At 42.4% G+C, this 17,562-nt stretch overlaps 1 protein-coding gene across 1 annotated transcript; it reads left to right on the plus strand.

Moving 5' to 3' along the window:
• The first annotated feature begins 1,837 nt into the window (after nt 1–1,837).
• On the plus strand, nt 1,838–15,837 carry LOC113013422 (zinc finger protein PLAGL2-like). Its single transcript, XM_026154299.2, has 2 exons — nt 1,838–1,992; nt 14,008–15,837. Exon 2 carries the CDS (start codon nt 14,399–14,401, stop codon nt 15,698–15,700), a length of 1,302 nt encoding a protein of 433 aa, XP_026010084.2. The 5' UTR covers nt 1,838–1,992; nt 14,008–14,398; the 3' UTR covers nt 15,701–15,837.
• The last annotated feature ends 1,725 nt before the right edge of the window (nt 15,838–17,562 follow it).

Here is a 17,562-nt window from a genome sequence, read left to right on the forward strand (position 1 = left end):
TTTGAAGTGGACAAAGCCATCAGCACTTCAGCGGTCAAGCTGAAGCTTCCTTCATCGCCTCGGTTTCATCCCACCTTTCGAGTTTCTGGACCAGTTAAAACCAGTGCTCTCTAGTCCTCTGTGTCCACCTGGATGCTGGTCAACCTTAGAAACTCTAACTGCTGCTCATTGACTCACCACTCCTCACCTCCCTGCCCTCCTGCCACTGCAGTCCCTGGATCACTGAATCATCAGGATGTACTCTCAGCTCACTCTCATCCCTTTGGACACTCACCCGGCCAACATTGCCTCCCCCCTAGGCATTCCGGTTACATCTCCTCCTGTCTCCTTACCACAGTATCACTTCTAAGCTCTCTTTCCCTCTGTTTCAGAGACCCCTTTTTAAGTTTCATGCACCACGCATAATTCCTTTGTGTACAGTTTTCACTTGTGTTAATAAAGTCACATTAACCTAATCCCTGCTGTCCTGTCTGAGTCTGCATTTGGATTCACATTTACATACTGGCCTCGGCTTGCCTTGACAGCCTCCCCTGACACCACACCCTGAGCCCACTGCTCCACTCCTCCCCTGCAGCTGAGCCACCAACCACACCCTGCCACAAGGTTCATGATAAATCTAATTTCATTCTATGTTAAATTTCAACCAAAACCTTTGCTGACATACCTCTTTTAGCCCAATTGATCAGTTCAATATTAACCCTTTAGAGCCGGTCAGAGCGGGCACGCTCTGTGATGAAGTGATAGTTAGGGCTCTTCTCCATACAGTAGTATTTGCTCCTCCATACAAGTATAAGGGCTACTTCAAGTTTAGATCTGTCAGCACTATTTTGCTATAGTGAGAACAAGAACCTAAATTGTACATTAAAGTGACTGAAGTAGCTAGCACATTTGGTTTCTAGTAATGTCCACATTAATACATTTTTGTTTGAAAGCGCATCTTTTTCTCTCCGTTTTGGCCTTCCCTCCACACTGAGACTGCGTTTTTGGTCAAGGCAAACAGGGCTTTTTGAAAATGCTCTCCAAAGTGCATACATTTGAAAACAGCGTTTTCACGTCGCAGTGTGGACTGCGAAAACGCGGAGGCTTTCGAAAACGATGATGAATTTTAGTCATACGATGCAGTCATGTGACCAATTAAACTAAGATGGCGGAGGCAGTTGTTTTGTTTGATCTCAACTTTGACAACCCTATTAAAGATTAATATCAGTTCGTACATGCTCCACATAGCTTTTCTTCAAATTCTTTAATTCTCACTTGCTTTTGCAACTTTGTACTTTTGTGTTACTGGCAGCAACAACTCCACATCATTGTCAGTCTATTTAAAAAGTTGTTGGAGATCTTGTCAAAATTGATGGAATTATAAATAGATATAAGCATTGTCAAAGTTTCATGCACCGTGCAATACTACATGGAAAGCATCTGAGTGGCAACAGCTAATTTTTCAACATGACTATGATACCAAAATCAGTGGCAATACAGTAAAACCATACCTAGATAAAAAACAAAACAAAAAACACTACAAAAACAGTAGAACACTTCGAATTGGCGTCCAAGAGCCCTGACCAGTGAACTGTCCACTGTGGGCAACTGCTCACAGTAGCCCCACATGGGCACCAACAGGGCATTTTGCTGGGGCAATATTTAAATGATTCCTATTTTTAGGACTGAAGATTGTGCCAACTATGGTCTAACAATGATGCGTAGTTTAAAAGTAACAAACTCAGGAACACTGCTCAGTGAGTTCTACGTTTAAATTGTCAACAGTGGTCACATCAAAAGCAGCGCGATTCTGAATCTCCGTGTGTGTGTGTTCACAGCCCGTTTTCTACAGTTCTAAATCCGTGTGACGTCACTCTCCCAGAATGCCTGGCTTCCAGCGCGGCGCCCAGCAGTCAAGGCCCGAAGTCCAACAAACACCTTTAAACTTGTTGCAAAATGTCGACATGGAGTCGGAGCGGAGGCTGGACGGAGAGGTGGACCTAGGCTCTGTCGGTAAGTACCACCGATCCCTCGTCTGATCGGCCGAGCTGGAGTTTAACGCTGCTGGGCAAAGTATGTGAGTTAGCTCCTGCGAGACAAACTCCGACGCAAGTTAGTGAAGCGTTCATCTTTTGTTGTTTAATCAGCTTGTTGGCTCGGTTAATATCGGGACTTCATCCTTAGTTGCACTGACACCAGTCTGTGGATGTCCCTGATATAAAGCACGTGTATTATAGACCCAATAAACATGGTAATACACAAGTACTAAACCTGATTTCACATCCACTGCCGAATGTTGTAAACGCAGGCAGGCTAGCGGTCATATTTAGCCCGATGTGGTAATGACCCTGTCCACCCGCCCCCCGCCCCCCCCCCCACTCTTGTCAGTCCACAAAGCTGCGTGGGCTCAGTTTCCCGGCGCTCGTCAACTCATCAGTTTGGCTCCTTCACCAGGAAGGTACTTAGTAGTTGAGTTCAGGAACTGAAAGTTATTAGGCAGAAATTAATTTGATTGCAGCTCAATACTTAGGACCCACAAGATGGCACTGCGATATCCCGGCGCTACTTTTCGTGTCAGCTTCATTCAGTGCCTCTGTCCAAGTTAGAAGAACGGGGACCTCGTGTTCAGCGAGCATCGTGGAAAAGCACCAACTTTCTCCCAGTCACAGTGTCAGCTAAACAAGTGAAACTGAGCGAGAGCTATGAAAATAAACATTGGTGAATTCTAACGCTTTAAAAATATATTTACCAACAACATTATTGAAAGTGAACACACATTTTTATACATGGGAATAAAATATTTAGTCTAACATCACGGTTTAAATGCTTTAAATGGAAACAAAAAACCGTGACTTATTCTCTGCACAGAGTAAAAGCAGTTAGCCCAGCACCAAAGCCTGCTCGTGAATTTGTATGTGTGAAGTGAACTTCATGATGCACTTGACAGTAAAACTGCATGTACTAACTAGAGAAGTTATATAGCAAACGTTTGGTTATTACTAACGGGCCCAAACATGTAAACGCACACGCAGTGGCCACTGGTTTAGGCTGATGGAGATGACTGATCACAGGCTTTGACCCCATAGCCACATTTCCAAACACGCTCACAAATGTGAATGTGAGAATAACATAAAAAGAATAATCTGTGAGCTTCCTAATAAGTCACAAGTAGCAGCCATAATCACTTTTACATCAACACATTGCGAGTAGTAGGGCTCCATGATTATGGCCAAAACGATTATCACAACTATTTTTATCAGTACTTCGATTGCAGTTATTTTTGACAATTACTCATTGAATTTGGTGACAAAAATGTTTTTATTTCCATGTCATAAACACTGCATTCACATTTTTCATTTTTGCAGAAATCTTTGCATCAAAATAAAGCAATTCCTGTTCATTTAAACAAATTGAGTGCATCTCATAGAAGAAAAAAAGTATAAATGAAAAGATTTTACAGTACAATACAATACAATACAGTTTTATTTATATAGAACATTTAAAAACCCGAAGGCACACCAAAGTGCTTCACAGTAATATGGAGAGTCAGCATGAGTCAATAACAGGGTACAAATCGGGCACTAGCACAGACAGGATAGAGGCACTAACAGACCAGAAGAGTTAGATAAATACAAAATCTGCTAAGAAGACAAAAACAGCAGTAAAATGAATAATAAAATAATAAATTTAATACAATTTAATAAAAGATTTAAAAGTTTAAAATTTAAAAGATTTAAAAGGGTATTAACTGGTCAGGAAAGCCAAGTCAAATAGATATGCTTTCATTTAAAGGATTGGATAGAGTCCAAGGCTCGAATAGAAGCAGGGAGGCTATTCCAAAGGTTGGGTGCAGCTGAAGCAAAGGCACGATCGCCTCTGGTCTTCAGTCTAAACTTAGGTTGGGCCAGGAGTAATTGACCTGATGATCTTAATGCACGACAAGGAGTGTACAGTGTACAGTGAGGTAGCTGGGCGCATTTTACCCAAATGCAATCAGGATAGCACACCTTTCACTTTGATCTTGTCGCACTGTTTTTCTTGGTCTTCATGCATTCATACTGCACTTTATTGTGTGTTTTCAGGGGGTTGTTGTTGTTGTTTTTGAATTAGTTGTCGTTTTGCAGTGCAGACAAAACTCCATAGCATGCTTTGCATATCATTTGGTCTTGCTTAGTGTCACTTTCCCAGTATGGCCACAGTATGTCTAAACAACAGATAATGATCCACATTGAGGGACAATCTCTTCAGCTTCTGCTGTGTCAGACGCGTGAATTTGGTTGTTTATCTGTCTTTGTACATAGTGTTACTCGTCCAGACTAGTCCAGGAATCTTCATGCTGCATGTTGCAGGGGACCGCTCTAATTGGCACAAGCAGGCATGTCATCAGGGGCTGTCTGAGGGAGTACTTGATTTTCTTCTGCTTTGTGTTCTGTATTTGGAACACTCATTTTTAGTATCGCTCCATCATGTCCATTTAATTGTAGAAAGCCAAAATTGTGATCAAGATTAAAATCCAACTAATTGTTGAATATTAAAAATAAACAACACCCGTCCATTCATGAATTTATTTAGGGAAATGGTCAGTAATAAATATAGTTGAGGGCAAAAAAGGATTGGTTAACTTGCTTATATTAGAGTCAGGTGATACTGAATAAGGATAGCAGTCAGCCATCATTGTCATCTTGTTTTTATCTAAAAAATTAGGTTAGTTAACCTCCAAGGACCTGGCGTCCACATATGTGGACATCACATTTTGGGTTGTCTAGACCAAAATACTTAATTTTTCTCTAGAAGGGCCTGATATCCACTTACAAGGACATTATACTGCCACTGTTCTATCAAAATTTAAAACAAATGTCCTCATATGTGGACGCCAGGTCCTTGGAGGTTAACTAACCTAAACAAAAATTTGGTAAAAAAAAAAAAATCTGGTAATTCTTTGTTTTTACATTCATCAGGTCCCAATCAACCCAAATGCCAAAGAAAAATTAAAAATGCATGCCATGAAAGAGTTTGGGTCTTAGGAGGTTAAAGCCTAATCTTTGCAACACTTGTGAAACATTCACGGCATGAACAAGCACAATTTTGTAAGACCTCATTAAAGAATTGTTGATTATTTTCAAGGTGGAAAAAAAAATCAAGACTTTGAGCTTACGAATTGACAGATGTTTGTAGGGTTGCACAGGGGCGTAAAATTTCCGGTAAATTTCCGAAAAGTTTCTGGTAAATTTCCATGCTAAGTTAAGCTTGGGAATTTTGGAAATATTCCATATTGGAAACTTTCCATGGAAATAATGGGAATTATGGAAATTAATGGGAATTTAGGAGAACTAACTGGGAATATATTATTTCCAAGCATAAATATAAACAGAAATCATAAGAAAACCTCCATGCAAAATGTTTTCAACAGATATTTCAACAGATTTATTTGTAAGTACAGTAGAATAGAACACGTTTCAATAACTTGTTTCATGGATGAATAAAAACAGAAATGTTGAGTTCAATATTACCATCCCCTAACCCCGCTCATTCAAAATTGCCCCCTGTCCAAAAATCTCCACAAAGTCCCATTCAAAAGGTTAAATGAAAAATGCCACTTATCCTCCAAAACGTCCCATTAAACATGCAAATCTTCCTTCAAGCAATCCTCTTTTCTCATTTTTGCTCAGTCAATAGACTCTTCCTGGACCTCATCATCATCCAACAACATGTCCACTTCTTCAGCATCCAACTCTGAGTCTTCCTCTTCAGTGTCACTTTCCAGCCTTGTTGAGGATGGCTCTGTGTCAGGCTCAAAGAGCCGTAGGTTTGCCTGAATGCCGACCAGCTTTTCCACTCTCACATTTGTGAGCCTGTTGCGAACCTTTGTGTGGGTGTTCCCAAACGGTGACCAGTTGCGCTCGGAGGCGGCTGATGATGGTGGGATTTGGAGGAGGATGGAGGCTACAGGTGCAAGGGCCTCAGATTCACATAGTCCCTTCCACCAGGTGGCTGCAGATATGTGCTGGCATGACTGCCATATTCCATCCCCTTTCCAAAGGCCTTGCTTTGTTCGATACTTTGCCAAACTGCCTAGAACTTTGCCTTTATCGAGACCCAGGTGGTCAGATATGGCTGTAATGACCGCATAGGCACCGTTGATCTCGTCCCCAGAAAGTATGCCCTTGTCATATTTGGGGTCCAGCATGTATGCTGCATGCACTGACTTCATGCAGAACTCCCTCCGCTGTTCCAATGACTTGACCACAGCCGTTTCCTCTCCTTTCAGTAGTAGGGGAGTGGGCAGAATTGTCTGGATTTCTTCTTTGAGTTTTGCAAAAAGGCACTGGACATCTGACAAGATGGCACCATCCCCCTCTATCTTCGCTATTGCTGCTGCAATAGGTTTGAGGGTTTTCTGACTGCTAGATACTCTTTCCCAGAACACATCATCCAAGATGACCTTCTTGATGTCACTGTCGATGCCTACAGACTGGGATATGGCCATCTCTTGCAGAGACTCCTTTCCCTCCAGAAGGCTGTCAAACATGATAACAACACCACCCCATCGCGTTATGCTGGGAAGCTTCAGTGTAGTACTCTTGTTCTTTTCCTTTTGCTTTGACAGAAATGTAGCGGATGTTACTTGTTTGCCTTTAACATATTTCAGAACTTGCTTCACTCTCTTATTCAGAGTGTCCATTGTTTTTAGTGCCATTATGTCTTTTAGGAGAAGGTTTAGTGTATGGGCAGCACAGCCAATAGTAGTTATATGTGGGTAGGTCTCCTCCACATGTGCCCAGGCAACCTTCATGTTGGCTGCATTGTCAGTGACCAGTGCAAAAACCTTATCTGGTCCAAGGTCATTGATGATCACTTTTAGCTCATCTGCAATGTATTGGCCTGTGTGTCCGTTTTCCTTTGTGTCTACACTCTTGTAGAACACAGGCTGAGGAGTGGTGATTATGTAGTTAATAATTCCTTGTCCCCTGATATTGGACCATCCATCAGAGATGACTGAAATACAGTCAGCTTGGTTAATGGTCTGTTTCACCTTTTCTTGAACTCGACTGAACTCTTCATCCAGTAGATGAGTAGACAATGCATGTCTGGTTGGGGGAATGTATGCTGGTCGGAGAACATTCAAAAATCTCTTCCAGTACACATTGGATGTCAGCATCAGGGGTGAGCCAGCTGCATAGACTGCACGAGCAAAACACTCATCTGCGTTTTTCTGGCTAGTGTCATCCATAAAATCAAAGAATCCTCTGATGCCAGAGGGACCAGGAGCTGATGAGTGGGTATCTGATTCTGATACAGCTGAAACAGATTCATTTTCCCCTTGAGTGCTGCATGTGTTTCCTGGCTGCTGCATGTGTTGGGCCTTGAGGAATTTTTTTGCACTTTGCAATGTGCTGCTGCATTTTTGTGGCATTCTTCACGTACGTCTTATCACAATACTTACACATATATACAGATTTCCCTTGTACATTAGCTGGTGTAAAATGTCTCCACACATCAGATGGCGCACATGGCATTTTTCTGTAAAATAAAACAAGAGCTTGTAAAAATGCTAATGCAATGCAAGAGATCGTAATAATACAATTGCAATATGATAATAAACAGATATAAATAGTAAGGCTAGCTAAACAACTGGAATGATCTTCAAAACAAAACAGCCAAATGAGGAAGCTAGCATCTTCTTTATGTTATACTAGCTATGGCTTATTTAGCATCTAACAGATGCTAGCATTTTATTTAGCATCTTATCAGATTGCTATCTACCAGATTAATACATTTTATGTGATATTCACAATTTAAACATTTATTGAATATATTTTCCCATAATATCATCAAAACTTACCTCACTTGTTAAGTCCACAGGCTCAAATGTGTGCCTTTAATACTCTTTGTCCTTCAGGCTCAAAAGTGTGGTCCATGTGTACATGTGATGGAGGCATGCACAGTGCCAGTAGGTGGTCTCAATAGCCATGCAGCAAGCTTGTGCTCTGTACATGTGATTAAGGAATGGTATGGATATTCAAGTGTATTTGAATTGCATTTGTTTGTTTTTGTCAATATTATGCTAAAATATACTTTGCTGAATTATATTTAAGTTCCTTAAGAAGAGCCATCCTTCAATTTTGAAAATTCCCACTTTATTCCCATAAATTCCCGTTAATTCCCATGGAAAGTTTCCATCTTTGAAAATTCCGGGAATTTTGCAACCCTACAGTAGATGTTTGACATCCTTGTGCTCTCTGTCCCTTTTGGTAATTGGAGTCTACCTCAATTTCTTCTCTACCTGAGCACTCAAAGTGCTTTATACAACATGTCTCATACACTCATTTATATAAGCACTTTTTTCTATGCTTAAGTGGTTTCTATCCAACATTCACAGAGATTCATAGAGAGACACATTAGCTGGCTTCCTTTCTGTACAAAAATGTTATTTATCTAATCTAATTTTTCTGTGCCTCACTTTCTCTGTGCCTAACCACCTAATTGAGTCACTCCATCTCAAATAAATTTGGGCTGTTTGCTCAACCATCTCCAATTTGCATAAACATTTTGTGGTACAAAAACTTTAACTTTCCACTTGGGCTGCAACGATTCATCAGCATAATCGATGACATCAATTAGGGCTGCACGATTTTGCATAAAATGAGAATCACGATTTTTTGGCTTAGAATTGAGATCACGATTCTCTCACGATTTTCTTTTCCAGTATAAATATTTATTGCATTTATTAACTGCACATCAACTTCGTAACAGTTGAGACTGAACATAAAAACAATAAATAAACATAAAAACAACAAATGTCTCACGTTTTGTTGTTGCCGCAAAATGTTGTACTGCTTGAAATTCCGTCTCCACCGTTGCTCGACACTGCGTGTATAGAGCAGGTAGTGCAACTATCCGGTTGTTCAGTCTGACGTCACTAGCCATGTCTGGGTCTAAACTCCGCTGCAGGTCCATATATCAAACGATCACTATGGCATTACTGAGAGTTGAAAAACTGTCTAAAGTCTTTCATCTTTAATAAAATGATCAGTGTTCTGCTCTACCAGGTGTAACAATTGAGTTTAACATCCAGGCATCCATGAAAACCGAATTTATGACATTTAACGGAGTTAGAAGTTAGCAGGGAGTTAGCTCGCTAGCTTCTATCTAAATACAATATAGCATGTCCTGACTGCGGGGTTTTGGAAACAAATTAAAACGTACAGCTCTGCTATCACTTCCAACATAAATGAAGACAGAAAACTAAACAGCAGTGACGTTTGTAGGGTTACTGAAGTTGGGCTAGCTGGTATATAATGATGTGCTATGTGACCGCTAGCGACACAGCTATGTTAGCATAATATGAACAAGCTAACCTTTTTTCCACTCGATAAAAGTTAACGTGAGTGTTCTCGGTGGTCAGAAACAAATGTAATCGCATGGCAGGATGCTGTAAAAGGACCAAACTTCAGCCAGGAGAACAACTGAGATAACCCATCCACAATACGAGGTTAGTCATTCATATACTGCTGCATGGGCTGGGCTGTAGTTACATCCTAGGGTTTTAAAAACTGAGCTTAAATAAATGATTAGCGGTAATAAAAGCCGAGGGAGGTCAACAGGGATCACTGACTGTTTTAGGAGCTTTTTGAGATCAAATAGAAGAAAATACAAAACATTAAACATGTTAACAACACAAAAGCCATATTAAACGCAGACTACTTTAGACCCGGAAGTAGGATTCGTCGCGTCATCACTGAACAACCGGATAGAAAAATAGTTGCGGGACGGCACTGTGTAGCATTTGTCTAGGGTGTTGATCATTTTCCTAAATCCCTCGTTTTGCACAGTGTTGATGGGAGCCATATCTTTGGTCAGGTGATAAGTGATAGCCTCCGTAATTTCTTTGTGCCTGCGGGAGTTCGACGGGTATAGGGAAGCTAGAGCTGGGCGATAGAACGATAACGATATGTATCGCGATATAACTTTTACTCGATAGAGAAATTAAGCTATCGCGATAGACTTCGCCGCTCTTGTCCTCTTAAAATAAAATTTTTTTTTTAAAAAAGGTCAGCCAATCCAAACTAAGTAGCGCAGAGCCGAACCAATCACAGCCGCAGCGTCACGTCGCGTGACTTGTTACGTACAGCACAAGTGCCAAGCCGCACGTGTGTTTGTTTGGGAAGCAGCCAGCGGGTAATGGAGGAAATGAGTGTGCCGACTAGAAAAATCAACCGAGCGTGACCGAAGAGAAAACAGATGATGGTTCCAATGCCGGAGAGATTGTCGAACGGAAGAGCCATAGAAGCTCCGTAGTGTGAAGGTATTTCGGCTATTTCAAGTCTGACAAAAAACAGAGTAGCTGCACTGTAAATGTGCCGAAAGCAAGTCTGGAAATACAATAAACTGGTGCATGCATCACACTGTGCGCCACGTTATTGTTTCGGTGAAATGAATTTCTACAATACTGTTAATTCTACTCTCTGCAGTGTTTAAATGCTTACATATACACAGTTACTGTCCATCCACACATACGACTCGGGTCTGCTTCTATGCCCCAGCTTTGTTTACTTTTTCCCACCGAGGCTTCTAGACTTCTGATTGGCCAACATTTCTGCACGGTTAGGAATCTAGCGCCACCTGCTGCTTTGGCATGTTCATAGCAGCGTTTTCCTTCATTTCTGCCTTTATGTGTGGACGGGATTATTTTTTAAAACGAAAACGGAAAATCTCCGTTTTCAAAAACACCCGTGTACGTGTGGACGTAGCCTCAGTCTCTGACTGGAAGCGCTAATTCGTCATTCGGCTTTTGTCAGACTAAAGTAACTGTTAAAACTGTTTGAAAAGCTAAGCTATACAACAAGGAGAGATTGAGAATTTCCTTTTAGTTCTCAGTTTATTTGATACTGACAAAAGTTAGTTTTGTCTGTTCTTCTGTAAAACAAACTAAGATTTATTTTTAGAATTAATATTTTGTTTCTAAGTGGAATTGACAATTTAGTAGTCTGTTTCGTTTGTTCTATTTTGAAACTTAAACGCTTTAGCGGCTGCCTTTTGTGTAGTTTGCAATATTTGCCTTTATTTATCTGAAAAAGTCTCATGTTCCTTAAGTACATCTACCCTGTTGAACTTATTATGGGAAATAAATATTTAAATAAAAACAAGCTGCTGATTATTTCACATTTTACATGTGAGCAACGGCACATTTAAATCTTACAAATATAGTTATTTGGCTTATATCGTGATAGATATCGTTATCGCATGAAATGAAAAAAACATATCGTGATATGAAAAAATCTCATATCGCCCAGCTTTAAGGGAAGCGCTGTATAAGGTTACCGATATTGATGTTTGGGTGGTTGACCGGGACGGATTTTCTCCTGTCACTTTCTCGTCATCCCTGACGTGCTCTCCGTTGTTTTTTTCCCTGCTAATTTTAGCATCACACGGCACAGCTTCTGTATCACGTGGTATAAGGCTCCGCCCTTGTCATTTGTTGAGCAGGAAGAGTGAGCGCTTGTTTTCATGCAGAGTACGTCCCGGATCAAAATGCGGTACAGTCGTCGTCGTCTTTTTTACAAAAAAATTTTTTTATCGTTGTATGAATCGAGATCGCAATTTTCTAACGATTAATCGTGCAGCCCTAACATCAATTATAAAAATTTATCGACACAGAATTTGCTCCTGTCCATTTCTTCAATTAGTCCCAAGTTGAGGTCGCCCCCAAGAACAAGTGATATATTACATTGTTACATTATGAATGTACTGTGAGTATAATAATACTAATGGAAATGAGTAAGGGTAGCACAGTGGCACTGTGGTTTGCACTGTTACACCAAGAGGTGTGAGGCAACAGTGAGTTCAATTCCACCATCAAGCCAGGGTCTTTCTGTGTGGAGTTTGCATGTTCTTCCCATGTTTGCATGGGTTCTTTCCGGGCGCTCCGGCTTCCTCTCACAGTCCAAAGACATGCAGTTAGTGGGGATAGGTTAACTGGAAGCTCTAAATTGCCCATAGGTGTGAGTGTGAGTGGTTGTGTGTCTCTATCTGTTAACCCTACGGATGCCTGGCGACCTGTCCAGGGAGTACCCTTCCTCTCTAGGACAGCTGGAATAGGCTTCAGCCCCCCTGCGACCCTGGCAAGGATAAGTGGAAGAGAATAGATGGATGGAGCATGTACGTACTTGTCTGTGAGGCTATAGTGGATGTGCTGACACTGAGTGCGTGTGTGTGTGATTGTGCCATGCCGATGTGTAAAAATCAGGGGGGTGGTTTGTGACTGTGTAGGAAAACAGGTGATCGGTGCAGTGAAAGAAGTAAGAAAACCATGGAAAAGGAGGGAGGGATGAAAGAGAAAACTTGAACGAAAACAAAAACATTGTAATGAAATATCCCTAAGATGTCAGTGTAGGTTCTTAGTCATCCAGGTCACAGTGGTCATGGTAGACTACCACGACGTGAATTTGTCTGAAAACCTCACGTGGGCATGCAACTAGGGCCGCAGTGATTCATCGGGTATTTCGAATAATTTAATTATAAAAAAAATTTAGACACAAATTCTTTGCTTTGATACTTTGTGAACTCAGCTTGAGTGAAAGAAAATGTGTTTCTCGTGTTCAAAACACTAGCGCTGTTCCCGTAATCACCATTAAAACCTTTGCTGGCAGAAACTAACCAAGTTCTTCATCAAAGCACCTGATCAACAAACTCCGACATGAAGACAAGCAAACTTTGTAGCTGTTCCATCCACCGCTCTTTGTTTTACACAGAGAAAAATCTGCAGTAAGCATCCAGAAGATGCATTAAGATATGCAGATAAACTCTTAATGTGGTCTGATACATGTTTGCTGAAGGCTGATGTCAGCCGTCTTATTGTGGAAGCAAACGGGCAAAAAATGGGGCACGGCGTGTAATTTATTTCAAGGTTTTCATGTCTTTTTTTTTTTTTTTTTCCAGATTGAAAATGAAATAATATAAAATACTATCTCAGTTAAATTGTGTTCATATACACACTGACCTGAGTGATTTTAGGTTGGACAGTAAATATTAATGTCTACTCTATCATAACGTCTTGTTTTCAACAGCACAGAAACATTGCATCAAAGCACAGGGCAAACTTCAGAATGCTGATATGCTTGCTTCTCTTCATTGGAGCTACCACATTCTCCTTTAAGGGCTTACAGACACAAACTCACTCATTCACTTGTACACTTAAACACACAGAAATAAACAAAAGTCAAAAAGGCCTTCCAAAAAGACAGAGTAAAGATGCATTTTGTTTAGATTGCATGTTTATTTAGTTTTCTTTGACATTGACTTAAACCTCGTGCATTCTCCCAAGTAGTAATAAATATATTAAAAATAAGGCTTTTATGAAACCCCTGAATAAAAAATTTCTTCTTGAAAATTTACAGTTCAGTATTTAATATTACATAAAATAAACCATATACACGTGTCTTTGAATGGCAAAGATGCAGAAATGTCTGCATGGCTAGATGCAGCAGTGCTTGTTCCGGCTGACTAGAGCCTCCTTGCTGGGTGTCTCCCTCTGCTCGCTCACTGCGTTTGTGTCTAGTCTATGCGCTATCACTATGTGTTCTCTAATAAAGGTGAACCCTCAAACCTTCTTCTACTGGCAGCTCATGTCTAAACTGTTTCTCCTTTGGCACAAATAATTTACCTGTTTTTGTGTTCTGAAACTATTAAAATTCTGGCACAGTAAAGAAAGACAAATGCCAATGTCATGTATATGATTACCTCACTGCATACACGAGTAGGCATGTATCAGCTAAACAGAAAACAGTTTTAATTGCTTTGATAACTCTGTGCATGCGTGTGTACAAACGAGAACAGTAGTCTAATAACTTAACAGTTGTAGCTTTAAGTGTTTGAGCTCTGAGAGAACCATCTTTTGGTGATATAGTGGTACTATTACTATTATTGTTGTTGTTGTAGTTGTCATGTGACGTCTGCAGCACGCCATCTAAGCCCAGAGGTTTCATGTGAACACACTGACGCATTTTCCTGCACTTTTCTGTTTTGCAGGTCTGTGAAGATGCCGGGCTTCCTGTCATTCAGCTACTGAATGCTAAATTAGACTGCAGGCCAACACAAGAACATTTCTCAGGAAACACACAGACCCAGTCTCAGCTTCCAAAGCTCCTCATCACAACAGCCCTTTTGGGGTTGCTATGGCAGCTGCTGTCACAGAAACCAAGTGCTGGACACAGGCTTGCCCCAGTAAGGCAGGACAGACCTCTAGTCATTGCTGCAAGAGACCGTCAGACAGCACTTAGCATTTATCGTGCACTTTAACAAACGATCCGAACTCCGTGGGCTGATAGTACCGTCTCCTCATGAGTTTTGTGTTTATCAGCGCAGGCTCGTGGCCAGAGTCCCTGAGCAGCAAAGCCGAAACCCACCATTGTATTAGACCATGTTCCACCAGCAAGACCATCTAAAGAGCCAGCCACAGGAGAGCCATCCTGCCGTTCGGCAGCTTTTTCACTGCCAGGACTGTGGGAAGCAGTACAACACCCAGCTAGGTTACAGACGCCACCTCGTGGCAGCTCACAGTGCTGCAGCAGCCCTGCCCTGCTCAGATGTCGCTCCTTCCCTGCTGGAGCACCTGGGTGGCCATATTGACAGGCCTCCACCGTCAGAGGGAAGCATTAATGTTGTGGTGCCAGTAAGAGAGAGGAAGTACTCCTGTGAGAGATGCGACCGCCGTTTTTACACACGTAAGGATGTGCGCCGTCATGCGGTGGTGCACACAGGACGCCGTGACTTCCTGTGTCCGCGCTGTGCCCAACGCTTTGGCCGCAGAGACCACCTGACTCGCCATTTGAAGAAGAGCCATGCCCAGGAGACGGGGTTGATGCCACCCTGCAGTTCCAGCACTCCTGTGGCTACACCGAGCCCCTCCACTATGTGCCCAGTAAAAGAGGAGCCCAGCCCAGTCACCACTGAGATGGCCTCTGTCTCCAAGGAGCCCATCGAGTCTTTTTCCAGGGAAATGTACTCCTCGTACCACATGGCCAGTCCTGTCCCTGGCATGGGCCAACCTCATGGCCTTATTCAAGGCTCCTTGTCCTCGAGCATGGGTGTGGCTCGCCACATGCCCGCTCAGTCTTCCCAACCCCACCATCATCACCTGGCACCATCGGCATCTCCGCAGCAGCAGCATTACAGCAACATGCCACGGTACCAGCACCACGGCTCTACCTCATATCCTCGTGGCGACGTGGACAGCTTCCTGCTGGACCTGCAGAGTGCCCCCGCGCCTCACCTGAGTGCAGTAAACTCCTCTACCTCTACTTCTGCTTCCCCTCAGAGGGACGTTCTGGCTGAAGGGGTGAGTGCTGGTGGTGACCCACACTTGATGTCCAGGAGCCCTGCTGTGCCCTCAGCTGAGTTGTCCTGCACCACTAACATGGACCTGGGACCCCTGCTGAGCTTCTTACCTTTCAGCCTGCCACCGTACAGCCCTCACATGGGGATGGGAAGCTTAGTGATGAGCTATCCAACTACCACCACCACCACCGCGTGCTCTCCATCCTCTTCCACCGGTCTGTCCTCCCAGGCTCCAGGGCCGTTCACCTTCTTCCAGTCTCCGCAGGCTAATGCACCACAGGGCCCTGGGCCCCACAACCACACCCAACTACCTCAGGCATACAGCAGTCCTGCTATGAGCACATCCACTTCCCTACCTCATTACTACCAGGCCTTTCAGCAGTAAGCAGCTGTCCCCGCGCAGTGCTCGATGTCTTTGTTCATGAAAATAGTCAAATTAAGGAACGGCGTCTTTACTGTAAAACAGATGTCTTGTTTTAGATATTGTTGAACGCAACAAATCACCTCAGCAGTATTACCTCATTATTTAAAGTAAGCTTGAATGTTTAAGAAGGTGTAGATGTTTTAACTGCAACCAAAATATACTTGTACTTCTCCATCTAGAAACAGTAGATGCACTTCATATGGGTGCTGCTCATTGCTCTCACTGAGCCTGTCATCTGTGAGAAACGGACACCTTCCTTACTCAGGTGGATGTGAAAACATTGGCGCATTACAGAGAGCGAGCACTACCGAAAAGACTAAGCCTCAGAGCACCTGTTTGTTTGACATTTGGATCAGCTTCCTGTCAATGCCGTGCATCATCCATACGATGTATCCACATGTTATTGTCTTTCAAAATGAAGCGTATTTTGTCTGCTTCAAGTTTCAGCAACCCTGTACAAATGTCTGTCAGATCAAACATCTCATCCATCTTACTGGAAATGAAGCACAAATGAAATACAATGAGCTTTGTGACCATTAACACAGTCCCTTTTTAGAAGCTTAGGGACATTTAGTCATAAATCTTTTATTTTTTATTTTCACCGAAGACATGCCAAAACACATGGGGGGGGCTGCTCCACTGTTACCGATGGGGAAACAGGTTTCGAAATGTTCTGACTCTGAACCGGAATATTTGACACAATAGGAACTGATAAGACAAAGTTTCCTTAGAGCAAAATGAACTCATTGTGCAGTACTACCTGTTTTGTTCCAAATATTTCTGTTTTTGAGTTGCAGCAATGGATTACCTGTAAAGAGCAACTGGGTGAATCACAGTTTGCTCTCCAGCTATTCAGTTTCTTAAACCATCTCGGAGTCCAGGTTGCTGGAGCCTGTCCCAGAGGGGCTGAAAAGTGGCCTCCACTCTGGACAGACTAGCAGGGAGAAACAAAATATGGACATTTAGGAGGCTGAAATACATTACTGGGGTGTCATTTAACGGCCAGTATGAACAGGATGCAGTATTACAGAGAAAAATCTGTTACTTTCATATTTATGGGGAATATTTAAACAAACCACTGGATCCCATGTTTTCTAGGTTTGGGTGTGTTTTTTCAAGTCAGCTTAATATTATTTTTCTCATTGGCGGCTGCTGCTGCAATGACCACAGCATGACGAGAAACCTTTTAAATGTACACATGTGAATCAAGGGATTGCTGGAAATGGTAGAAAGTATTGGTTGGACGGTGGCCGCCCTGGCTTCGTGACCTGACGTGGGGCCGCTGGGAACTGATTTAAGCAGAAGGAAGCTTCACATTCCACCCTGTTACCTGTGTTTTCTTTTTTCTGAACTGGACCACTGGATGTGAGCACTGTTAGAACCGAGCACGAACATCCACGTGGAGCATTTCTACCCATTTCACTGTTGCTATTAACACCGTTCTTCAGTGGCTGTGGTGCTGGACTCTGAATCTGATAAAATTAGCACTATAAGCACCCTCATCCCTCTTGTCCTGGTCTCACCTTTGCTGCTGATACACGGGGAAGCAGCTAAAGAGTGGATGGTGTCACAGGAAAACAAGAAGCCTCCAGTAACAGACCCAGTTACCTGACATTCACCCAATGTGTCAGGGCTGGTGGAATGGTTTTAAGTCTTCAACTGGTGTGAAGTGACTGATGTGATCTTTAGAGAGGGAGTCATTTAGATGACTCTTTCCTCAACCTTCATTCATAAACCCCTCTAATTAGAACTGTGCCAGGCTTCACATTGTCTTAAAATGCTACTGTTGTGCCTCTCTAAGAGTGTCTAATCTCGTGACTGGG

The sequence above is a fragment of the Astatotilapia calliptera genome, chromosome 20, assembly GCF_964374335.1.
Source record: "Astatotilapia calliptera chromosome 20, fAstCal68.1, whole genome shotgun sequence".
Classification (NCBI taxonomy): domain Eukaryota; kingdom Metazoa; phylum Chordata; class Actinopteri; order Cichliformes; family Cichlidae; genus Astatotilapia; species Astatotilapia calliptera.